Here is a 25,369-nt window from a genome sequence, read left to right as displayed (position 1 = left end):
TGCCGCACGCAAAAACCTAGTTTTAAGTCGAGAAAGATGGACACAAGAATTTACTATCCATTAAGTTAAGAACTGTATACCACTGACCATCGAAGGTTTCTCAATTATAAGAAGAAAAAAAGGGGGAGAAAGAGATCGTCTTCAAAGTAGTCCCATGACTTTTGTTCAGCAGTAAGAAGGTATATCATGATGTATGCATTAAACGCAATCATAAGTTCGAAGTCTAGTTTTAACTCAAGAAAGATGGACCTCAAAAAAACTCTTATCAATGAGGTTAATGTGGAAATCATGAATGCGGAAGGTCAACAACAAAAATAGCAACCCAGTATAATCTCACTAATGGGGTCTAGGAAGAGTAGTGTGTACGCAGACCTTACTCCTACCCTGGGGTAGAGAGGCTGTTTCCGGTAGACCCTCGGCTCCCTCCCTCCAAGAACTCCCCTCCTTGCTCTTGGAGTGACTCGAACTCACAACATCTTGGTTGGAAGTGGAGGATGTTCACCACTAGAGCAACCCACTCTTGTCATGTAGAAGTATTTTCACAAAAGTTGGAATATGAAACCATCCCAGCATCTTACTGCTCTCATTGCAAGATACAGGGTCACACCACGATATTATGTAGGGTGCTTCATCCCGAGCTGAAAACGTGGGAGGAATCACTGACAACAGCAAGGCCGGAACCGGTAATAGGACATGCTAGTGACTACAATGCTCAACAAAAGAACAAAGTTGAAACAAAGCAGAAAGTGTTCAGGAAGACCAAGAGTTTTTCCTCCAGAGTATACATTCCAACAGGTGTCTCCTTAGGGAACCGGTGTCTCCTTAGGGAATGAAGAACTCCTTCAACAACAAGTCTATATCCAAAGCACACCACTGTTTGGATTGGAACCAATGTTATATGGTAAGAGTCCAGGTAGAGTGGACAAAGAATGTGAACAATTAGAGCAGTAAGGGGTCCGGGGAAGGGCCGCACTCCAAGGGGTGTGATATAGGCAGCCTACCCTGATGCAAGCATCATTGGTTGATTCCACGGCTTGAACTTGTGACCTATAGGTCACACGGAGACAACTTTACCGTTACTCCAAGGCTCCCCTTGGAGAGAAAAAGTAAGAATTCAAAGGTCTGAGAGAAAAGCTTTTGACAACTTTGGTCTATTACTGATCTGGAAAGGAAAGAAAATAACAAAAAACAAATAATAAAAGACAAGAAAAAAAGGAAAGAAACCAAAATGATAGAAACTTCCTTAATTGATTGCTAGCAGTTTCTTCTACGCTCCTTTAAATCTTTAATCCTTGTCTCAATCTTATCCAAAAGTGAAAAGTGAAGAAAGATCAACAAATCTAAATCGTCAACCATAGGTGTACTCCAAGCTGTCCATACTTTGTATATAAAATGTACAACCCTTGTATTCATTTGTTTTTAACGTATTTCTCCTCACATCTTCTTTCGAAAGTTGCAGTGCATGGATAGTCTGTTCCTACTCACAAAATTGGATTTCTTTTCCAGATACAGTAATAAAAATAGGGCTACCGTCCTTGTGATACTTAAAGTTATACAACAGAAAACTTAGGAGCAAAAGAAAATTATATCAACAGGTGTCATAGTCGAGAATGACAGAGAGAACAAGGAGCTAGAGGGAGAAGATTGATCTTGATTGCAACATTCATTGTCATTATTCTTTAACACTAAATAGGATGTACGAGCATTCTTGCCTTCACTTTGGAGAATTCAATCAGCTAAATCTCAAAATGAAGCTCAGAATCCTTAGGAAAGTTATCTGGAACTGCAACTGGACAATCCTCCTCTCCATAGTGCATTATTTCAGGTTTCATTTTGAACTGCGATAACACGAGCCACACTTAAAGTGAGTTAGGAATATGATTATTCATATCATCCATGCAAAGGTGTAAAAACAAAGAGAAAATGACTTCACAAGCTCATATTAAGGGGCATATATAAAGCAGGTTGAGTTGGCAACTACATTTAACTTATCTGAATGATCGGAGATTATTTTATCAACTTTATCCCCTTTAACGGTATCCAAAATATTACTTGAATAAAAAAAATGTATGCAAAATATTGGAGATGTATCATATTCTGAAGAGGTTACTAAACAAGTAGATTTAACCGCTGCTATAGTGCTGTCAACAGAAAAATAAGGTTCGATTGATTCACTACATCTTGTTTGAGGAGATTAATTTACCATTGAAGTGTTTTGCACTTATACTTCTGTCCGGATAGTATCACTAAATATTCGTTCTGGTTTTTTATTTTTATTTATTTGGGGGGGTTGGAGCAGAGAAAGAGAAAGAACAGTTGAAACTATGCACTTGTCATGATAAGCAAATTAGTCGAGAAGATAAAGGAATTATCAACAATTTCAAGATTACTTAGCTGAAAAAAGTAGAATGTTATGATTTGTTTACTTTTAACAGACTTTAAATAGACAGATTTGCATCGTAATAACTAAATTTGAGGTTCAAAATGATCTACCATTGCAACTTCGCCCTTCAACATTGTCGGAATCCCCTCTAGCAATCCCAAAATCAACTTGCTCTTTACCAAAACATGCCTTATTGGGGTACCCTTGCCTGTGTAACGAAAATGTAAAACAGAAGAGATTGCAAGGCAATATGAGTTGGCATATTTCAAATTAGACAGTTCATGTTGAGTAGAGGCAAGAGTGAGTGAAGCAAAAAGAGTAGTATAATCAGGGGCGGATGTAGTATTCTAGTGACGGGTTCATTTGAACCCATAACTTTCGAAGTGGAGTATAAATTTATGTAAAAATATTCACTAACATTTCAAAAATAGTAGATATGAACTCATAACTTTAAACTTTAAAAATATAATGAGTCCAATATTAAAAACCTTAAAGTTGAACCCATAGAGTTTATATCTTGGATCCGTCTCTGTATAATCATTCAAAGAAACAGAGTTAAAACAATTCTATGTCGCATGAAATAATAGCAAACAAGCGTGAAGTCCTATTGCATCCATGGAAATAAAACTGTATTAACTTATATGACAAAATCAAAATATAGAGGTGGGGTATATTTAATTTGTAAATCCTGTCATCATATAGTTATTTGTAGACTAAAGTATAACTCGGTATTCCTTATTCCAAGCAAGAACAGTGAATTACATCCATAATCCTTCTGCATAAGTTGTTTGGCAGTAAACCTATAGCTTCTCAAAAGTTCAATTAAATTAATCCTACCTCCGAATTCTGACCGTGTTGATTCAACTGTAACTCCATCCAGTGTTCTAACTGTGCAATGATATATAACCTGTTCAAAAATTCATTGAAAAACAAAATAAGCTACCAACATTTTCCCAACCTAACACTCACAAAAACTGACGTATCCATCAACACGAATCATCATCACAAGCACATAATTCAGAAAATAAAATACAAAAGTACTACCTGTTCACCCTCAGCAGGTCTTGATTCACCACTACCAGGCCTCACCACAGCTTTCATCAAACTTCCAGGAACAATCTTTTTCCTTCTGCATACAACTTATCATTGAATAAAATGTGAATAACAGCTAAATACTCCATTACTCCATTAGAGACATTCTTTTTTATGACGGTGGTGTCCGGGCAGCTTGCGCGTACCTCAACTATTCCACCGTGGCTTAGATAGATACATTCAAACACTTTTCTTTTCATAAATTCATGAATAAAGTGAACTGGGGTAAGTTCTTAACGAAAGAAACATTTGACCTTTTCATTCTAAGTCTCTGGTTTGTTGAAAAAAATTGACTAACAACTAAAAAACACTTTTCTTTTCATAATTTCATAATAAAGTAGGGCAGCCCGGTGTACTAAGCTCTTGCTATGCGCGGGGTCCGGGGAAGGGCCGAACCACAAGAGTCTATCGTACGCTGCCTTACCCTGCATTTCTGCAAGGCTGTTTCCACGGCTCGAACCCGTGACCTCCTGGTCACATGACAGCAGCTTTACCAGTTACGCCAAGGCTCCCCTTCAATTTCATAATAAAGTGAACTCTCTAAATTCTTAACATAACAAAGATTAGACCTTTGTCACCCTCAGTCTCTGGTTTCTTGAAAAAAAAGTGATTAACAGCTAAAAACTTCATTAAAACACCTTTCTTTTCACAAATTTATGAATTAAGTGAACATGGTCAATTCTTAAAAAAAAATAAAGATTACAGCTTTTGTAATCCTCAGTCTCTGGTTTCTTGAAAAAAATGATTAACAGCTAAAAAAACACTTTCATTTTCATAAATACATGAAAAAATTGAACTGGGTAAATTCTTAACATAATAAAGATTTGACCTTTTATTCATCCTCAGACTCTGGCTTCTTCTTTTCTTGTGGTGGATTAACTTGTTGCTCATGATCATCATCATCTACTACTGCCATTTTTCCTTTAGCTACTGCAAAAGTCCTAATACATTCCAAGAACAAATTTTTATATTCGGAACTCCAATTAATATCAAATAATGAATAAAAACATATAACCCCACTTAATAAAAAAATATTCAAGAATTTGAAGGATTTTACCTTAATGGATATGTAAAAATCGGAACTGCAAAGTGTAACAATACATAGCAAGAACAAATTATTATATTAAGTAACTCCAATTAAGATCAAATAATGAATAAAAACACATAACCTCACTTAATAAAAACACAAAAAAATTAAGAATTTGAAGGATTTTACTTAAATGGGTATGTAAAATTGGACTTAAAGGTTGAAGCTTTTTATTAAAAAATGGCTAGAAGTTAAATGGGTATTTTGGTCTGCTGATGGATTTTTTGATGTTTGATATTCTTGTTCACCAACTACTCACTGACAAACAATAAAATTCCAACTTTTGGCTCTTGACTCTGAGAAGTGACCAAATTTAGAGCCCGTTTGGATTAGCAGTAAAAAAGCAGCTTTAAGTGCCGAAACTTGTTTTATAAATAAGCAGTTATCTGTTTGGATAAAAGTGCTGAAACTTAAAAAAAGTTGTTAAAGTGTTTGATAAACAGGTGCTGTTAAGTATTTTTTTCTGTTAAAAAGACAGAAATATCTTGAAAGTTGTTAACATTATAAAGAAGTTGATTACTACAATATATTTAATTCATAATTAATGTAAATAAAAAAATATTTTAATTTAATTGATTACTTAAGATAATTTTTATAAATATAATTCTTGAAAGTTCATTTTTCGCCACTTTCAATCAAGTAAACTTTCATAAAAATAAAACGAGCTCATTGTCCTCTATAAATAAGAAAAAGAAATACTACAAATTTCCAGAACACTAATTTCTCAAAAGCAAAAAGGAAGAAAGACAAAAGGAATCTCTGTTGGATATAAAGCATATCAAAGAAAAGATCATTTCTTTAGGTGTTTGCTTTGATGCTCCGTGAGAAATGAGGCCAATACCCTGTTTATATGGCTTAAATAAGAACTGAAGTTGGAAAAGTTATGGAAGAAGAGGAAGAAGAAAGCAGAGGCTGCATTGCTGCAACAACAATGGAGAAAAGAAAAAGACAATATATTTTAAGATTTTCTACGGAGGGGTAATTTCAGGATTAAGAAAATTTATAAGGGATATGAATGTAATATCCTTGGTCAAAGCAATATGGCTTTTAAGCCAATTTCCAAAAAATTGGGTTTACCCAACTTATTGATTTTGGCTTTTTTTTAAGCGAATTTTAACTTTTTTTAAACCATTTTTTTGGTTGCCAAACACTTTCACAACTTAAAAAGTGCTTAAAAGTTAGTTTGACCAGCTTTTAAGCCTATCCAAACAGGCCATTAGCGGAAAATTGAACAAGATTGGGATGGACTTGGAGCCAGGGATTAATGGGCTGCTACGGATTGATAGCCTGTTTGGCCCAGCTGGAAGTTTTTTTTGATAGTCTACTTGTTTGAAAAGTGTTTTTTTCTAATTTGTGTTTGGCTAATTAATCTAAAAAGTATTTTGAAGAAATAATTTGTGTTTAGACTAATTTTTCAAAAAGTAATTTTAAGTATCGAATTACGAATAATATTTAATAGTTAATATTATATGAATAAATAAATAATCTCAAATATTTATTATTAAAAATAATAATTAAGTTTTTTTATTTTATTTAAGTAAAACATGAAAATAAAATTTAAGAGTACTTTAATTCTTTCAAGATGATTTAAATATATCAAAAAATTATTTAACAAATATAAAAGAATTCATCTCAAAAGTCACCATATATTAAAAAGATATCCTAAAATTAAAAAAAAATATTTATATGAGAGTTCAATAATATAAACTCTAATTCTAAGTATTAAGTTTAAAATAAGTAAGGTTAAACATTTAATCCTTTGTCATCCGCAGTCTCTGGTTTCTTGGAAGAAAAAAAAGTGATAAACAGCGAAAAACTTCATTAAAACACTTTTCTTTTCACAAATTTATGAATCAAGTGAACAGGGTCAATTCTTAAAAAACAAAGATTACACCTTTTGACATCCTCAGTCCCTGATTTCTTGAAAAAAAGTGATTAACAGCTAAAAAACACTTTTTCATAAATTCAAGAAAAGAAGAAACCAGAGTCTGAGGATGATATTTTATCATCCTCAGACTCTGGTTTCTTCTTTTCTTGTGGTGGCTTAACTTGTTGCTCATGATCATCATCATCAACTACTGCCATTTTTCCTTTAGCTACTGCAAACTGTTCAATACATAGCAAGAGCAAATTTTTATATTAAGTAATTCCAATTAAAGATCAAATAATGAATAAAAACACATAACCCCACTTAATAAAAACACAAAAAAATAAAGAATTTGAAGGATTTTACCTTAATGGGTATGTAAAAATTGGAGTTAAAGATTGCAGCTTTTCCACTAGCTACTCCAAAGTGTAACAATACATAGCAAGAACAAATGTTTATAATAAGTAACTCCAATTAAGATCAAATAATGAATAAAAACACACAAAAATCAAGAATTGGAAGAATTTTACCTTAATGGGTATGTAAAAATTGGAGTTGGTTGAAGCTTTTTATCAAAAACAATGGCTAGAAGTTAAATGGGTATCAGCCGATGGGTTTTTTTGCTGTTTGATATTCGTGTTCACCAACTAATCACTGACAGACAATCAAAGGTCTAACTTTTGGCTCTGCCTTACAAAATTTAGCTGAAAATTTCAGAAAATTTTAACTCATGTAGCAAATCTTTACATCTTATTTATTATAAATAAAAACTCTTTTAAAATATTATTTTCTATACCTACATTTTAATTTTTATAGCAAAATATGTATTTATGGTTTTACTTAACCTTTTTTGTTTTTTTGAATACATGAATATTTTTTTTGTCTTTAAGATGTTAATGAAGGAATACATAGCAGCCTTTAAGTTATGCTGTTAATTGATATATTATGTTATATTCACTATATTAAGTGTATTCACTTTATCTCAAACATCAATGTGTTTCACTAAATTATCTAGCAATATGTATTCAGCAGTATGTATTCAGTGTTTTTCCGTATGTATTCATGCATTTTTTTTAATTACTATTAGCTATGTATTCAGATATATTTTTAATTAATAGCAGTTAAGTTATTCCCATATATGTTCAGCAGTAAATTTGTATTACAAGTCATGTATTCACTTTATGCACTGTATTCATTGTAATTAGTGTTTTCTCTGTTTTCAATGTATTCATTGTATTTTCACTGTACTCAACCTTTTTTGTTTTTTGAATACATGAATGTCTTTTTTGTCTTTAAGATGTTATTAAAGGGATACATAACATCCATTAAGTTATGCTATTAATTGATATATTATGTTATATTCACTATATTAAGTGTATTCACTTTATCTCAAGCTTCATTGTGTTTCACTGAATTATCCAGCAATATGTATTCAGCAGTATGTATTCAATATTTTTCAGTATGTATTCATATATATTTTTTTAAATTACTATTAGCTATGTATTCAGAAGAATTTTTAATTAATAGCAATTAAGTTATTCCCATATATGTTCAGCAATAAATTTGTATTACAAGTCATGTATTCACTTTATGCATTGTATTTAGGGTTTTCTCTGTTTTCAATGTATTCACTGTATTCCCATATATGTTCAGCAGTAATTTTGTGTAGGCAAATGAAAATATTGTATGTATGTAGCCAAATCAGTTGTAGGATCTGTTTATATTTTATATCCATACATAACCAATCGTATGTATAACGCAGATGTATTTGCAGTTATACATTGTTATGTATTTTCAGAGGATTGTGAATGGAGATTTAAGGCTTCTAGTATTAACAAATCATAAATGTTCAAAGTGAGGGAGTTCAATGATAAGCATACATATCCGTTGAAGGATAAGGTGTATGAGCAACGTCAAGCAACTAGTAGGTTGATTGGTGGTATGATTAGGTCCAAGTTTACTAATCATAAGAGGAAATACACACCAAAGGATATAATTGATGATGTGAAATCAGACTTTGGCGTAGATGTTAGTTACATGTTGGCGTGGTGCGCTAAAGAAAAGGCAGTGAATTTTTTGAGAGGCGAACCAGCTGATTCATACAATAAATTACCAGGGTACTTGTATACACTGGATATGGCATATCTTGGTTCGCATATTAGAATGGTACAATCACTGAAAAAATGAGTTCATGTATTTTATATATCGTTATGTGCTTTTATAAAGGGGTTCGATTACTGTAGACCCATCATGGTTGTGGATGGCAACCACCTAAAATCGGCATATATAAGGAGTCGTATATTGGCAATTCTCTTGTTGATACAAGTGCGGAATTGATTGACTCAGCAATATTTGACGTTATAGTCCATCCCCGGTTAACAGGTGCATACAACCTAGCCCACTTTTCATATCCAGCTAATTCCAAGTATTCTTTCACCCGAATATCTACCTTATTCACCTTTTTCATTAGACTATCAAATTCATCCTGAGTGTATGCTTTTGCCATAGAGAAGTATACTTCGCTCAACTTTGCATGACTCTTTTTGAATTTCTTATATACGTTGTTCCATAGATATCATATACAAGTAAAATGGGGTACCGTATGATACACTCTCGATACAGATTTGATGATGCTCTCATTCCTATCTGAAATGATGCACAAGTTTTCCCGTTCACCATAAGCTACCTTGAATTGCTCAAAAAATCACAACCAAACAGCATCGTTCTCTTAATCAACAACACCATATGCTAGTGGCAATATATGCCCGGTAAATATAATTGCATACATATAAAAAAAAAATTCATTCAACTTGTATTAAGAAGTCAAATTATAATATTTTATGTTAATCCGTATATATTTTATTTTTTAACTGACTCACTTGCACCATCCAACGTGCTAGCCGAGATGAATGTCCCTGTGTATGCCGATTTTAGGTGGCTACCATCCACAACCACGATGGGTCTACAGTAATCGAACACCTTTATAAAAGCATACAACGATATATACAAATACATGAACTCATTTTTCGATGATTTTACCATTCTAATATGCGAACCAAGATATGCCATATCTAGTGTATACAAGTACCCTGGTAATTTATTATATGAATCAGTTGGTTCGCCTCTCAAAAAATTTATTGCCTTTTCTTTAGCGCACCACGCCAACATGTAACTAACACCTACACCAAAGTCTGATTTCACATTATCAATTATATCCTTTGGTGTGTATTTCCTCTTATGATTAGTAAACTTGGACCTAATCATACCACCAATCAACCTACTAGTTGCTTGATGTTGCTCATACACCTTATCTTTCAACGGACATGCATGCTTATCATTGAACTCCCTCACTTTGAACATTTGTGATTTGTTAATACTAGAAGCCTTAAATCTCAATTCACAATCCTCTGAAATACATAACAATGTATAGTTGCAAATATATTTGCGTTATACATATAATTGGTTATGTATGGATATAAAATATAAACAGATCCTACAACTGATTTGGCTAAATACACACAACATTTTTATTTGCCAACAAATTTTTGTATATAAAAACATACAACCGAATACAATGTATGTTTATTGAATATACTATAATTTTTTTTGAATACATTGCATAAACAAATATTTAAACATACATTAATATAAATAGTTAAGTTCTCGTATAAATGTTTCAGAACACTCAATTACAAAAATACTGATACATAAACATAGCATGAAGGAAGGCATATATTATGAATACAACATTATACATGCTGTATTTTTAAAAATTCTACCATAAATACATTATACAACTGAATACAAAAGTTGAATACAACATACTAGTGAAAAGGTTGTAAGTAAGAACACTGAAACCTGATAGCATTAGACCTATCAACTCGGAATTAAAATCTTTCAGCAATTGCATATTGCTCCATCACCGCCTTCAGTGTGGCCTTATCCTTATATACTTGTCCAGACATGACCTCTCTTCGATTAGTTTTTGAAATAATCAAATCCCTTTCCAGTTCGAAAACCTCAATTGGTTCACCTGAGTTTACTAACTCAAGAGCAAGTGTATCAATTGTATCAAATTTACTCACCCCATCTGTTTCGTCTAGTTGCATTGGGTTGCCTTGAATTAAACTTCCTCCAACTACAATTTCTTATCCATTATTGTTATACATAATGGATATATCCCAAATTCTCTGTTCTCCTTTTTCAACTCTACATACACCCTATAACCCATGTCGTTGTGTATTTCCATTAGCGTGCAATTTCCCTCCATTTTGTATTCAATTTTAATTGACTTTTAGCTCAAATCTATGGCAAGTTGCTTCAAAATTGAAGCAACCAAATCATTGTACGACGCATACTCCTTTATCAGTATCTCATCAATCGAATAATCGACATAGTTATTCTTAATGTTCCACTTGCCAGAATGACGTAGTAGCATGTTTAAACTTGCCATCTGGAAAATCGAATTTCAGTCTATTTCTATAGATACTTGTATGAATTCCTAGCAAAATCTCGAACAATATCAGCGGGATAAAAATTCCTCGAACGATATCACGAAAAAAGGATGGACTGAATCTCTGAAGATTGCTATATCTTTTGGGTTTTTTCGTCTGAGAAATCTTTTCATTAACTGGATTAATAATTTTGCGTGTTATAATTGAGTTTGTTGAGTTATATTAGGAGTCTATCACGTTAATTGGTTCACTTTTCGTTTTTAAACAGCTGGCGAGACCTATTTTTACGTAAATTACCGTTACTGTATTCTTGAATACAGCTCGCGAATACATATGAATATAACGGATGATAGTTGACTGCCCTATTTTTTCGCCGAGTTTTGCTACTGTATTCATGAATATAGTAGCTTGAATACATCGAATATATTCCATAACAACTGAAAAGATAGCTATAGGAAGTAATTAAGTAAATGATAGCTATAGCAAGTTAATAGCCACTAAACAATAATTATTTCTGAAAATTTCTCTTTATTGAACAAGAATACAAGATTTGGCATTTGGGCTGGATCCAAGGATTAATGGGCTGCTACAGTTTAATCACCTCATTAAAAACAAAATTATCCACTAAATTTAGCTTCTGAATAAAGAATGTCACTGATATTACGTTTTTTCCAATAAATTATCCTAATTTTAATTTTAAGATAAAAATAATTTTCCCTCTTTCCAAAAAATGTTTGGAGCACGAGGATTAACTAACTTTAATATCATTTTCTATGATATTTAGAAAATATGTAAAACTTTTATCATTTCTTAAGCCGAAGGTCTATCGGAAATAACCTCTCTACTCTACCTTTATAGGGTAGGGGTAAGGCTGCGTACACACTACTCTCCCGGACCCCACATATGAGATTAAGCTAAGTTTGTTATTGTTGTTGTTGTAGTTACAAAAATTGTTTATCTCTCCAAATAGTAAGAATGTCAAGCAAATTCAGAAAAATAGAGTTTCATTTTACTGATAAAATACATTTATTATTATTTTTTAACATTGATTTTCTTACTAATTTTACAAATATTTTCCTCCTGTTTCAATATAATAGTCCTAATTTAAAATTAATTTATTTATAGATATAAAAAATATTTAAATTTACTATTAGTCCTTTATGTCGTCTTTTTCTTTTGAAATGATAATAGTGAAATGTCATAAAGTTTATAAAGTATAAGTTTGATTGATCTTTTGATATGAACATCGAGTGTGGATAATATTTTTCTTATTTTCATAACAATGGTAACATAATTACTATAATTTGTTAAAATTGTTGAAACTTCAAAGTAACTCTTACTTGTTTTGTTCTACTTATTATTTTAGTCGTAGATATGAATTCCACGGGGTCTAACTTTCACAATTTCCAAGTTAGAATTCTTTTATATGGGTTCCAATTGATTTATTTTCATTTCTTTGGCAAAAATAAGACCTGAATCGAATTATCATTTATGAAATGGAAGTTGGGTTTATGTAGTGTAATCAAGAACATTTATACAGATTTTGAGTAAATTCCACCATGTGTTGGTAGAAAATGTTATAAAAAACATGGCATTAATGATACCTATGAATGAATATTGTTATGGGTGCAATAAAAAAAAAGTAATAGTATTACGAAAAATGTTATAGTATTACGGGAATTGTGAATTTAATAGTTAAAACAGAGAAAAACATAATTGCTTGTAAAGAAATATAAGTTTACCTTGCTTTTCAAATAAAGAAATTATACAAATTACCCTTTGAAGATTGGAATGGTGACATTTCTATTTTTTACTTTATCTGAAATTTTATTTTATTTCACGGGAAAAAAAAGGAGAAATGGATATTGTCACGCAAACAAACACATATCATGGCCGGCTATAGGGTAAAGCTTCTAAAGCATTTGCTTGAGGCCCCCAAATTGGGGGGGGGGGGGGGGTTTTTTTAATACCAAAATAGGTTTATAGTTGTCTTTCTTGCTTTTTTCGGGTTTAAGTCTGATAACTTAGTAGGAGTAGTATTATTCGAAAACTCACATAGCTTAAAAGTACTATTGATATCATATATCGTGCATTTTTTTTTATTTTTTTCTGAAGTTTCAAGCATTTTGTGTTATCGAAGGAGCAAAAAGATATCTTGAAATCAAGTCATTATTTTTCTTGAATTAAATTCTATTATTATAACTTTCAAGTGTTATTATCATCTCATTTTATTCTTACTTCATAGTTATATACTATCTTTTATTCATTTATTAGAATTTAAATATGCCACGAAAAATATGAATCAAGTTGTTCGAAGCTAAAATAAAAGAGTTAAAAACTATTTTAATATTGTCTAAAACATTTTTAGGAGAGATTGATTATAAAAAGTTATTAATAATTTTGTATCTCAAAATATTAGAAAAATAGAATTCAAATATATATATATATCACGTACGTGTGTGTGATTTGTTTTTAAAAAAAAATAAAGTTTAGGGCTTCTTACCAACATTGGCTTTAGGCCACAAATATTGTTAAGCCGCCACTAATACATATTGTATGAATTTTTTTTTTTGGTACACCTGAAAAGACAAAAGATTTAAAATCGTTCATAAGCTACTTGACTTAAAGCTATTAGGAGAAAAAAGTCCATATCCTTGATCGTGTCTTCTCAAATTAGCAAATCCTATTCATCTAAGTGCAGAAATAAAGCCTCTTTGACCTTCTCACTGATTTGATCTTGATGGGACTTCCAATCCTTCATATGCTACTTCGTTCCCATTTGAAACTGCAAAAAAATCCAAAAGCAAAAGAGTGAACTTATTAAAACCGCTTATAATTAATAGAAATATAGATATTATTACTTTATCAAAATCCATTTTAACAAGTAACAACAGACGTTAAGAGAAAAAAAGATTGCATATTCCTAATTTGAAACGACCATATTAGATGAATTAGTGCACACAGTCTTGAGAGGAACGGGCTTCATCTGGTATTAGTATTATGTTATTCATATGGTGTAACACAAAGCCATCATTGCTTATTTTCACTTTTTCCTATAAAAAACCATAAAAGAACAGAGAGATCATAAGGGAGAACGAACCTCAACTTCATCTCGTACTCAAGTTTCTCCACAATACCAGGATTTAATTTGGCACAGCTTTCTTGAAAGTCTACCTGTCAGCAAAGGCGAAGATGTGATATCATTTGACAACACTACTATTCTGGTCTAAGATAGGTGTCACGTCACCTTTACTAATAAGACCAATATATAGATATATGTAGATTTAAAAATAATGGATTATTGCATACCCAAGTAAGTTCTCTGGCGAATCTCTTTCTCAGACCAAGAGTCTAGTTGTTCCGCTACAAACAAAGGAAACATATGCTCTTCATAGGCAATGCCACCGGCTTTAGAGCAAAGGGCTACCACACTTGCAACTTACTTTCATTAGAATGTGACCTTTGTTTCTAATGTTATTAGAGTATGCGACAGGAACTAGCTGCATCGGTCACGGTGTCATGGTGTTCATCTTTATACAACAAACGAAGTCCATACTTCTTTATTACTCCAGAAAAAGATAGCCTAATAATCCCATAGTCATTTGGTGTTTTTCCTTTTGCCTTAGATGTATCCCATAAGACAGCAAAAGGTACAAAGAAAAAATGTATATAATATTTTGAATCAGATTCTGAAGGGTTGGATAAGCCAAGTTCCTGGGTCATCCACGACATCCTGTCATTACATACGGGAATCAATTGAGTTTTGGTGTAAACTAATCTGCCAGAGTAACATACAGCAAATCCCAAGAATTTATCAGGTATATACCAATTTCCAGGCAAATTGACTGATACACTACTATCCGTTCCCTGATAGAGGAACCAACTTGGGATCTTCTTCTCAATATGCACAATGGTAAACACACTTTCGGACAAGGAATCTGAAGCAGAGATGTCATGCCTCAAGGAAAAGATATTCTGAAACAGGGCATGTGCAAACAAATTATATATAGTATCATTGTGTGCATCATCCTTATAATACAATGGTTTGAATATCACCCTCTGTTGTTTCTTCCTCTTTGTTACTAAATCATGGATAAATTTCAGAGCCATATGATAATCTACATGCAATATATTTAATTCAGGGGGAAGTTCTGGTAGCTGTGTAAGCCTCTGACAATATGATAAGTCTAAGGATCGAAGAGCACCAAGTTGGGCTATGCTTCGAGGCAAATTCTCAAAATTATTTCCATGGAGATTCAATTCTTTCAAAGAGGATAAGGATCCAATGTCTTCCGGAAGTCCTCCATCTATTAGATTGCAGTACCTGAGATTCAGAATTTCCAATGAGCGTAATCCTTCAGCCACCGGAGGGAACTCAAAGTGCACTCTATCCCGTACGAATCCAAAATCCAAGACTTTAAGTTTGTTCAAGCGTGCGATGGAAGACGGAGGTCGTGAAATTAGGGTACAACTGGCATCAAGCTTCTCCAAGTTGTCTAAATCCCCTATCTCTTCTGGCAAGCTTTCCAGTTTTGAGCACTCCGACACATCTAAAATAACCAAACTTTTCAACCTACAGATGTTGCTTGGAAGAGCTACAAGGTTATTCATACGCCTCAAATCTAGCTCGGTAATATGAGTTTGGTACTGAAAAATAGAGGATGGTAGTTCCCTTATCCCAGAGCTTCGCATGTCAATCTGTATCTCCGGCTTCATCCTCCCGTGGATTTCTGGAAATTTCTCTAACCTATAGCAATATTTTAAACCCAGATATTCAAGAGATTCCACGTTAACACATGGAAACCTCTTAAGGCTATCACAAAAACTCAAATTTAACTGAATGAGTTTGCTGCAACATCCCAGGGAATGGTGAACTTCTTCAAGATTATAACAACAAAACAGATTCAAATACTCCAAATTCGGCATCCCCGTGAAATCTGGTGTTCGCATCAGTCTTTTAGACCCGCTGAGATCTATCCTCCGTAGAGACGGCAAATGCTGTTCAGAACACAAATAGAATGAGAACCTATTTTAGTTTTGTTTTTTCATTTGTATGTGTGGGCATCAAATGACCTCTGTTGCTACCGTTCCTAAAAAGTACTCCATTTATTAATCCCTCGACAACAAATGAATGATAGCATTTGAATTATGAGGGCCAACACATTATTTTGTGCGAAATTAGAAAATTATTTATTTTATATATGGAAGTAACTTGTTTAGAAACTGAATAAAATTATTCAAAAAACCTGTAGCAAAGAGAAATAAAGTGCTTTAAAGAAGTGAAATATAAAATGGGGAAACCCAAATGTTAAATCCGGAAGCAATGTATGAAAGCGTATATGTCATTCTAGAAAATAGTTGTGCAGAATGAACTCTTTTTGTTTTACTAATAAGTATTCCTTCCATCACACTATATACAATCTAGGATGAAATTCATATGAATCTAATCTTACTATGAGAAATAATTGAATGAGTTCTTAAATTGAGCTTCTTAGTTAAAATGATGATGGGAAGATTTGAAAAACAAAAGGACATAAAGATCTTACAATAATAATACTGAGAACAACCCCAAATAATGTAAAATACAATAATTTCTTTTGAGATGGAAATACATTAATTTGAGCTTATTAATTAATACTATCTCTGGTCTATAGTAAGTGACACTTTGGTCATTGGCACACCTCTTAAGAAAGAAACTGCAATTGAAACAATACCAATAGATTGTAGTAGTAACTTTTTAAAATTAAAAAAAATAAACAATGGTAAAGTGAATCTCTGATTGAGTCATTATGTAATAACATGTCATAAAATTTTCAAGTTAATCCAAAGAATGATATTGGATCAAACAGATTAAGTGGCTACTAGACTAATCCAACACTTAAAAATATAAGAAAAACGAATTAGGCAACGTAAATTAAAGAGGCTACTTAAGGAATTAGGCAATTCATGTCTTTTTTTTTTTTACTAGTTAGGCAATTAATATTACTTTTGCTTCTCCTACTAGCTAAAGTAAACAACTAAAATGACGTACTTGCAAGAGTATGAAGCAAGATGAACAAATAATTGGAATTGACTGCCCTATATGTCTTTGGAATATGAAAATTAGAAATCAAATACTCTTGCATTATTTAGCCTACTTACTGCATTGTTGGTCATCACTGCTTCGAAATCACTGGGGAGCCATAATCTGCTGCGTTCTCCCAGATTCTTTTGCAAGTTCACTATATATTTACCCATATCTTCTATAAAGTCATGCATTTGAATCTCATCATTTTCAGAGATGAACACAAGTGATTTGTCAATTAAAATACGCAATCCGTATTCAGCTCCAATATGACAACTCTCAAGAACTTGCATGGCATAATCTTTTTCTTCCCCTCGCAAGATGCATGCTATATCTAGAAACATCTCTTGTTGGATGGGCTCCAATCCATCATAACTGATTTTGAGCTTTTCAACAATTTTCGAATTAGAATTAATTTTCATGTGCTCTATTGCACTTTTCCATTCAGTTAAGCCTAGGTTATGCAGCAAAGAACCCCACACTTTGAGGGCTAAAGGAAGGCCTTTAGCATAATTTACTACTTTCAATGAAAGCTCCTTAAAATGCTCATCTGGAAATTCTTTTCGGAAAGCATACTGATTGAACAATTGCATGGATTCATGATTAGGTAGTGCAGTCACTTCATATATTACATCATTCTTCTCTATCAAATGCTTGTCTCTAGTTGTTACAATAATTCTACTGCCATTACCAAACCAAACAAGATCACCTGCTAAATACTCTAAATGATCTTTATGATCTATATCATCAAGCACAATTAATACCTTCTTAGAGCGAAGTTTGTCCGGAATCATCCGCTTCCCATCATGCTTATTATTGACGTAATCATCTTTTTTTCTTAACAATTCAGAGAGAAGGGTGTTTTGCAAAGAATGCAGTTGATGTCTTTTTTCATTTTCTTTAATATCCATAAGGAAACAAGCAGCTTCAAATTGATGAGATAAAGTATCAAAAATGGCTCTTGCTATTGTCGTCTTCCCTAGACCGCCCATGCCCCAGATCCCCAATATGATCCGAACATCATTGATTCCTACCTTAAGTAGGGACTTTAATTTCTCCAATTGAGTATCTATTCCCACAACATCTCGCAAAGAAGACAAAGTAGCACTATTGCACAATTTGGAAATTTGGTCGACAATCTGCTGAATATTCTCTGCTTCAATCCTACGAAAATAAGAAGATTAATTGTGGATAATAGTCAAGTATTAGTAAGCATTTAATAATTAATTTTTTATTTATTACATAGGGGTAGGGGAAAGGGAGAGAATATTGCAAGGTGAGGAATCGAACTCTTATCAACTAGGTAAATAGCTGACACATTGATCTACTAAATATTGTTAATTTGCATACAGATGATTAAAAGACTACGCACATAAAACAAACGCTTGAAGGAGCAATCAAAATATTAAGATGTTTTTATTTATTCTCTCTAATTATATTGATAGGAACAATACCTTCTTACTGATAGAAACATATATAACAACCATCATTCCTTTTTTTTCAAGAAAAAATAAAATAAAAATATTTTTAACGTCTAAATGACAATCAATGAAATTAGATTGTGTAACCAGTATTCTTAGCAAAATAAATTGATTAAGTTTCAACCTTTTAATTTTTATTTTGTAAATATGATAAATTTATTTAGTGTCTATTCTGTTTAACTCATTTTTGAGGTACAGATTCTTTTTTCTATAGTAGATTATTTAGTCTTCACATAAGCAACCATAATTGAATGAAAATTATTCCTTTTGAGCTCCTCACTTTGCTCCTATGGTAACTCGAACCCGCAACTCAAAGTTTGGAGTTGGTTGCTTAGCACTTGAGCAACCCTCTCTTTGTATTATTCTATTTATTTTTCATTATAAGAAATTACTATGTATTTTTAACTCACCCGTCACGGACATCATATCTTTTTAGATTTGCGGCAACAGTTAGAGCATTCCTCCATCTTTGGAGCTTCTGCATTCCTTCATCATCATCCTTATAGCTTGTTTCATGTCTGTCAAAGGCTTCAGCAAAGCTCTCCCTTTGTTTCCGAACATGTGATGGATCCACATCATAGAAGACTGGTATGACAGTTTGTCCGTATTGATCCTTGCATTCCATGATCTTTACTAACTCATCTAAGCACCACCTCGATGTTGCATAATTCTTTGAGAAAATGACAAGGGCAACTTGAGACTGTTCGATAGCTTTCAAGAGTTCATATGATATTGATGCGCCATGCTCTAGCCTTTTATCATCTTGAAACGTGAATATTCCATTGTTTTCCAAGCCTCTGAAGAGGTGATCTGTAAATGTCCTTCGAGTATCTTCACCTCTAAAATTTAGAAAGACTTTGTAGTTCCACCAAAAATACTGTGAAGTACTCGCAGAAGCAGAAGATGATGCCATTGATTCAGTTAATTATCTGAAAAGAAAAAACCTATTTGTGAATTAAATTGTAGTTGTGGTAAGAAAGCAACTGTTGGTAATAGGAGAGAAAGAAATATACAACTAGCTACTAGCACTTCAAATAACAAAAGTTTGTGTGAGATGGGCTCTACTCGAATTATTGGTATTGGACCTAGTCAACTGATGCATGCTGTAACATTTAATGTGGTAGGAAATTATTGTGAAGCTTCTTCTTAATGCTTTACTCCAGTTGATTTGAATTGGAAATTCCTTCAATACTCCACTGTATATACAGAACGGTCAGCTAAAAGTACAAGTGGATGCATTGAATTGAATTATTGCTCCAAAGCACAAACACAAACGTCCCTCTCTCTCTTCTATGCCGAAGAAAAAGGATCCCATTGATTGAATTTCGTTTTCTATTTTAATTTTCTACGGAGGTTGACAAAATCTTCGTCCAGCAAAATATTTCTCAGCTTGTTTTGGGTAATGAACACAAAATTAAATGACTTTACGTAAAAAAAAAAAAAAAAACTTTTGGGTAATAAACACTAAATTGAATGACCACAAATAAAATTTAGTCACATATTTGTTCCCAATTTATTAAGGTTAAGAAAGTTATAGTAAAGTTTAGACAAAATTGTACAATATATTGTGGAACATATCATTCTGCAAAAAAAGAAAAAAGAATTATCTGGTCGACTTTTCAATATAATAATTACCGAGATTGAAGATGTAGATTATGATATGTAAATAAGTGATGCTAACTTTTAACAAAGAAAGAGTCTACCCAGAGGCGGCTGAACCCCAAGGCAGGTAAGGCAAAGGCTTTAGGCCCCATAAATTTGAAGGCCCTACTTTTTAGTAGTTTTAGGTTTATGTATTTATTTTCCTTTTAAAAAATTTAAGTATTTAATGTGAACAGCTATAATTTTGCTGTCGAAAAGGAAAATAAAAGTTTACTTTTAACGTTATTGCATATTGGGGATATGAGTTGTTACTTTTTACCGTTCTTGCCTTTTTGGGATTGACTTCTTTTTATTTTTTTCATATTTATTTACAACTACAAAGTTGAAACCTTCTTGCCTTCTTCTTTTCTACGTTAACTTCTTAAAAGCTTTATGATAATTCTTACTCCTTCCCGTCAAAAGAACTACAAGAGTCTTGTGATCCTTATTTGTGGGATGAAATATAAAGTTGGTAAGTACGAAATGTTTTTCAATAATAAATCTTTTCTTTCTGTCCAAGCATTTCTATTTCAACATCTTGTACTTGGGACTGATTTTCTACAAGAATGATTTTACGGTTTTCAAGCACAAAAGTATTAAAAAGTTATTTGGGATCAACTTATCAATTGAATCAGGTTCTATTGTTCTAACCTTTGGCTATTTATTTAATCTAAATTCTGTCATTTTTTATATTTTTACTTTATAGATATACTGTAATTTTTTGTTATTTACTAGAGTTTAAATATGTCTACTAAAAAATATGAATCCGGTTATGCATAACTTCAAAAAAAGAGAAGAATTGCAACTTTAAATTAACTTAATGAATTCGCTAGAAAAATAGACTTTAAATAAAATACATATAATTTGTTTAAAGGAACTTAAGGCCCCTCATTATAATTTGACTTTAGGCCCCTAACTATGTTGAACCGCCTCTGAGTCTACCTATCCCAATTGAATTGGATTATTGCTCCAAAGCACAAACACAAACACAAACGTCCCCATCTCTCTCTCTCTCTCTCTCTCTCTCTGCCAAAGAAAAATGTCACGATCCAAAATCCCCCCTCAGGCGTCGTGATGACACCTAGTCTCTAAGGACCCGTTTGGCCATAGGTTTTGCCAAAATAAACTTGGATTTTATTTGGCAAACACATATTTGGCCATAGATTTTGCCTATATTTTGGCCAAACCCCAAGTCCCAAATCCCAAAACCATCTCAATGGGCCAAAAATATCGCTATTATATTTTTTAAAAATTTCCCCAAACTTTTGTATTTTATAAAAGAGCCTACCATTTATTATTTTGTAACGATGTTGCTTCGTCTTCTCGGTCATCTGATAGTGTATCATGTAGTTCATTATAAAAATGATAATTTTGTATCAAATTTATTTATGTTAAAGACTATGGTTTGCGATAATATAATGAATGTTATTGATAATGGTACTGTAGGGTATTTGTGATAGTTTTTAGAACTTGTGGGTATAAGTCATGTTTCATGTTTTTCCAAACCAAACTTCACCCAAAACAGATGTCCAAACATATTTTCATCTTCAAATCAAACTTCACCCAAATCATATTTTTCAGAATAAATTTGAGAATCTATGGCCAAACGCTAGCTAAGACTAGGTAAACCGATTTTAATTTCATTTCAAGCTATTTTTTTTATATAGACAAGTGTCAAAACCAAAAGCAGAAACAAATATAACAACCTCCCAAGATTGTTAATACTGCAATGACCCAACCAGCTATTTTGATTTGTAGAACTCCGTTCCCTAAAATAAAACTTCATGTATGTGCTTTTATTGATTTATGACTTGCGGGGATGGTTAGTTCGGGATTTGGAAGTGTTTGGGTTGAAATCGGAATACTTGATTGCTTAAGTTAGTCTTAAAATGCCAAGTTTGACTTCGGTCAACATTTTGAGAAAACGATCCCAGAATCGGGATAGTTCCAATAGGTTTGAATGATGATTTCGGACTTGGACGTATGTTCGAATCGGGTTTTGAATAACCCGGGAGCGTTTTGGCGCTTAATAGTGAAAATCAACTATTTGAAGGTTTAATGTTCTTTAAATTTGATTTGGAGTAGGGTTTTGAGTAATTGAGGTCCGTTTGAAATTTTGAGTTTTGGAATAGTTTCGTATAGTGATTTAAGACACGCACGCAAAATTTCGTGTCATTCCGAGTAGTTTGAGTATGTTTCGGCGCATTGGAAGTAAATTGAACAACTTGAAATTTTAAGTTTGAATCAATTTGGTTTAGGATATGATTCTTAGATTTGATGTTGTTTTACGCGTTCTGAGAGTTCGAGCGAGTCCGTTTTATGATTTCAAACCTGTTAGTATGTTCCGGAGGGGCCCCGGGGGTCCCGAGTGTTAACCGGACGAGGCTCGGACCAATTTTGGGAAATTGAGCAAGGACTGAAGCTCCCAGCTACTGTCATAATCGCTTGGACAGCCGTAGGTGCGAGCTCGCAGGTGTGAACGAGAGGAGCCTGCCCAACCATCGCTGATGCGAAGCATTTGGCGCACCTGCGAACGCGCAGGTGCGAAGGCCCTGTGCGCAGAAGCGGAGGAATGCACAGGTGCGAAGGAATGGGCGCACCTGCGCTTGCGCAGAAGCGAGCAGCTCGTCCGCAGGTGTGGAGCCAGTCCAAGAGGAAAAATCTCGCACCTGCGAGGCTTTTCCGCAGGTGCGAAAGCCGCAGGTGCGAATACCTTCCGCAGGTGCGAAAAATCTGCCTGGGCAGAACATTATAATGAACGAAGCTCAGTCCATTTTTGTTCATTTATCCTCCATGTTTGCGCGATTTCAGAGCTCTTTGTGAGGCGTTTTCAACTAATAACTTGGAGGTAAGTTAATTCTACACCCTTTGAGTTAAATACATAGATTATGGGTAGATTATAACTAGTAAATCTTAGAAATCAAGGGTTTAGGTGAAAAACCTAAATTTTTATAAAAATGAGATTTTAGCCCAGAAAATGGTTATGGAATTGGATAGAAATTATATATTTGAGTTCTTGAGATTATGGGTAACGTTTCCATCCGAAAATTTTCGGAATCCATGCACGTGGGGCCGGGGTGAATTTTAGGAACTTTACCATTTTGGATAGAATAATTTAGTTAATAGATGAATTTCGAATTATTAAGCATATATTAATTATTTTGTATAATATTTGGATAGTTTCGAATTTTTCGGCGTCGAATCGAGAATGTTACACGACGCAGTAATCAGAAAGTGGACTTTGAGACAAGGTAAGTCTCTTGTCTAATCTTGTGAGAGGGAAATTACCCCATAGGGATTAAATTAATTAATTGTTGCTAATTGCGGGGGCTACGTACGCACGAGGTGACGAGAGTCCGTGCGTAGCTACTATTAATGCTAAAGTCCGGGTAGTTTAGGACCAAAGCATGAATTACTTGTGTAAATTATATTCTTTATTAATTAAATTATTTGATGTATACACTGTGAATTGTTATGAAAGGTAGCAAAAGATGAAATTTTCATATGCTTAAATTTTTGTTTAAATTAATTAATTATTGAAATAAATTATTTATCCTCTCTTATAAATCTTGTAATAAATACTCTCATTCTGGAGGTACATAAGAAAATGTCCTCATTTCTTGTGGATCGGGCCGAACGCCTCAGCAGGATAGATGCATCTATGGATCGTTCCGCACGTCTCTCGGCAGTTTACACGACACTCTAGATCGGGCCGTACGTCCTCGACAGAAATTGTGCTTAATAATAATAATAATAAATACACGATACTTTGATAGTTTGTTACAACTTGTGAAGCTAATTGATAAAATAGAAATTATTGGACTTGAAGGAATTTAATTAATACATTAAAAATTTGTTGCATTTGGAAGAATTTAATTATTTCTGTTGATTTAGGAAAATTATTGTTAATTCTGTGAGACATGCTGAATTAAATAAATTCTATTTCATCTTATTTATTATTTTGGACCCTTAGTAAGTGTCAAAGTCGACTATCTCGTCTCGTTATCCGGAGGCATAGTGGTGAGCTGCCTTTCTGACCCGTTCTGCAGCTACTAGTGATTCTCTATGTATTTTTCATTCTGTCTATTTTCATTCAAACAGTATTTTGGAGTTTTGTATAATCTACTAGATGCTCATACGCTTGTGACACCAGGTATTGGCATACACATTGATAGAATTTGATGTTTTATTATTTTTCTTGGATTTAAAAGTTTAGTCAATATATGCTAAATTTATTATTTGGATTGACTAGCTGTATTGTTGGGAGCCATCACGACCTTTAGGTGAAATTGGATCGTGACAAATACTGAATCACGAACTTTAACTGGATACATGTAATGATCTCAAGGATCAAATATACAATACTATTCGAATAAGAGTTGACAATACTGTCAAAGTCGACTATCTCGTCTCTATCACTTTGAGATTAGGCTTGATACATACTGGGTACACGCTGTTTACGTACTCATACTACACTTGCTGCACTTTTTGTGCAGGATCTGAGACAGGTACTTGTGGAGGACCTATCATCGTACATCCTCGTTATCCGGAGGCATAGTGGTGAGCTGCCTTTCTGACCCGTTCTGTAGCTACCAGTGACTCTCCTTGTATTTTTCATTCTATCTATTTTCATTCAGACAGTATTTTGGAGTTTTGTATCATCTACTAGATGCTCATATGCTTGTGTCACCAGGTCTTGGCACACACATTGGTAGAATTTGATGTTTTATTATTTTTCTTGGATTTAAAAGTTTAGTCAATATATGTTAAATTTATTAGTTGGCTTGCATAGCTGTAGTGTTGGGTGCTATCACGACCTTTAGGTGAAATTGGGTCGTGACAACATAATATCAGAGCACTAGGTTCACGTAGGTCTCACAAGTTATGAGCACGCCTAATAGAATCTTGTGGATCGGTACGGAGACGTCTGTACTTATCTTCGAGAGGCTATAGGGTGTTAGGAAACTACCTTTCTTCATATTCCATCATGCAATTAATGTACTACTAAATATCCTTCTCTTATTCTCTCACAGATGGTAAGAACGCGCTCAAATGAGGTTCCAGACCAGGGAAGAGCTACTTACCCAGTTGCTAGAGGCCGAGGGAGGGCTCCAGCCCGTGGTAGAGGGCGAGGACATCCCATGACTGTTCCAGTTATGCCGCCAGTGGGTCCAATAGAGAATCCCATTGTTGAGGAACAGGTTGAGATGCCTGTGGCAGAGCCGGCTCCGGTGGATTTCACATTTGCACCAGGACTCCAGGATATTATGGGTCGTATGTTGCGGTTCATGGACAATATG

At 33.5% G+C, this 25,369-nt stretch overlaps 2 protein-coding genes and 1 long non-coding RNA gene across 4 annotated transcripts; all 3 read right to left on the bottom strand.

The window, feature by feature from the left end:
* Positions 1-1,270: 1,270 nt before the first annotated feature.
* Positions 1,271-5,633, bottom strand: LOC142166186 (peptidyl-prolyl cis-trans isomerase PASTICCINO1-like). 2 transcript variants are annotated; one of them, XM_075224677.1, is made up of 6 exons: positions 4,533-5,633; positions 4,305-4,416; positions 3,428-3,512; positions 3,221-3,290; positions 2,494-2,591; positions 1,271-1,838 (listed from the first exon to the last, which is right to left on the bottom strand). In XM_075224677.1, the coding sequence occupies exons 2-6, from the start codon at positions 4,376-4,378 to the stop codon at positions 1,737-1,739; spliced, it is 429 nt and encodes a 142-aa protein (XP_075080778.1). In that variant the 5' UTR covers positions 4,379-4,416; positions 4,533-5,633; the 3' UTR covers positions 1,271-1,736. The 2 variants fall into 2 exon arrangements, with proteins under 2 accessions (XP_075080778.1, XP_075080779.1); XM_075224678.1 differs by lacking the exon at positions 4,533-5,633 and having other exon boundaries at positions 4,305-4,526.
* Positions 5,634-6,557: 924 nt separating this feature from the next.
* Positions 6,558-7,137, bottom strand: LOC142166489 (uncharacterized). Its single transcript, XR_012696899.1, has 3 exons — positions 6,960-7,137; positions 6,796-6,845; positions 6,558-6,668 (listed from the first exon to the last, which is right to left on the bottom strand). It is a non-coding gene; the product is annotated as an uncharacterized LOC142166489 (long non-coding RNA).
* Positions 7,138-13,320: 6,183 nt separating this feature from the next.
* LOC142166185 (TMV resistance protein N-like) lies at positions 13,321-19,455 on the bottom strand. The gene is made up of 5 exons (XM_075224676.1): positions 18,839-19,455; positions 17,025-18,111; positions 14,193-15,881; positions 13,984-14,057; positions 13,321-13,668 (listed from the first exon to the last, which is right to left on the bottom strand). Exons 1-3 carry the CDS (start codon positions 19,339-19,341, stop codon positions 14,361-14,363), a joined length of 3,111 nt encoding a protein of 1,036 aa, XP_075080777.1. The 5' UTR covers positions 19,342-19,455; the 3' UTR covers positions 13,321-13,668; positions 13,984-14,057; positions 14,193-14,360.
* Positions 19,456-25,369: the final 5,914 nt, after the last annotated feature.

The sequence above is a fragment of the Nicotiana tabacum genome, chromosome 11, assembly GCF_000715075.1.
Source record: "Nicotiana tabacum cultivar K326 chromosome 11, ASM71507v2, whole genome shotgun sequence".
Taxonomy (NCBI): domain Eukaryota; kingdom Viridiplantae; phylum Streptophyta; class Magnoliopsida; order Solanales; family Solanaceae; genus Nicotiana; species Nicotiana tabacum.
Note: the sequence above shows the minus strand (reverse complement) of the source record. Positions and strands in the feature narration are given on the sequence as shown.

Excerpts from the sequence above, each read along its gene's own strand:
- LOC142166186 (XM_075224677.1), bottom strand. The coding sequence starts at position 4,378 with ATGATGATGATCATGAGCAACAAGTTAATCCACCACAAGAAAAGAAGA. Across the intron at positions 2,592-3,220 it reads AACACGGTCAGAATTCGGAG|GCAAGGGTACCCCAATAAGG; the intron begins GTAGGATTAATT and ends TTCGTTACACAG. Across the intron at positions 1,839-2,493 it reads TGAAGGGCGAAGTTGCAATG|TTCAAAATGAAACCTGAAAT; the intron begins GTAGATCATTTT and ends GTGTTATCGCAG.
- LOC142166185 (XM_075224676.1), bottom strand. The coding sequence starts at position 19,341 with ATGGCATCATCTTCTGCTTCTGCGAGTACTTCACAGTATTTTTGGTGG. Across the intron at positions 18,112-18,838 it reads AGATATGATGTCCGTGACGG|GATTGAAGCAGAGAATATTC; the intron begins GTGAGTTAAAAA and ends TTATTTTCGTAG. Across the intron at positions 15,882-17,024 it reads CAGTGATGACCAACAATGCA|CATTTGCCGTCTCTACGGAG; the intron begins GTAAGTAGGCTA and ends TGTTCTGAACAG.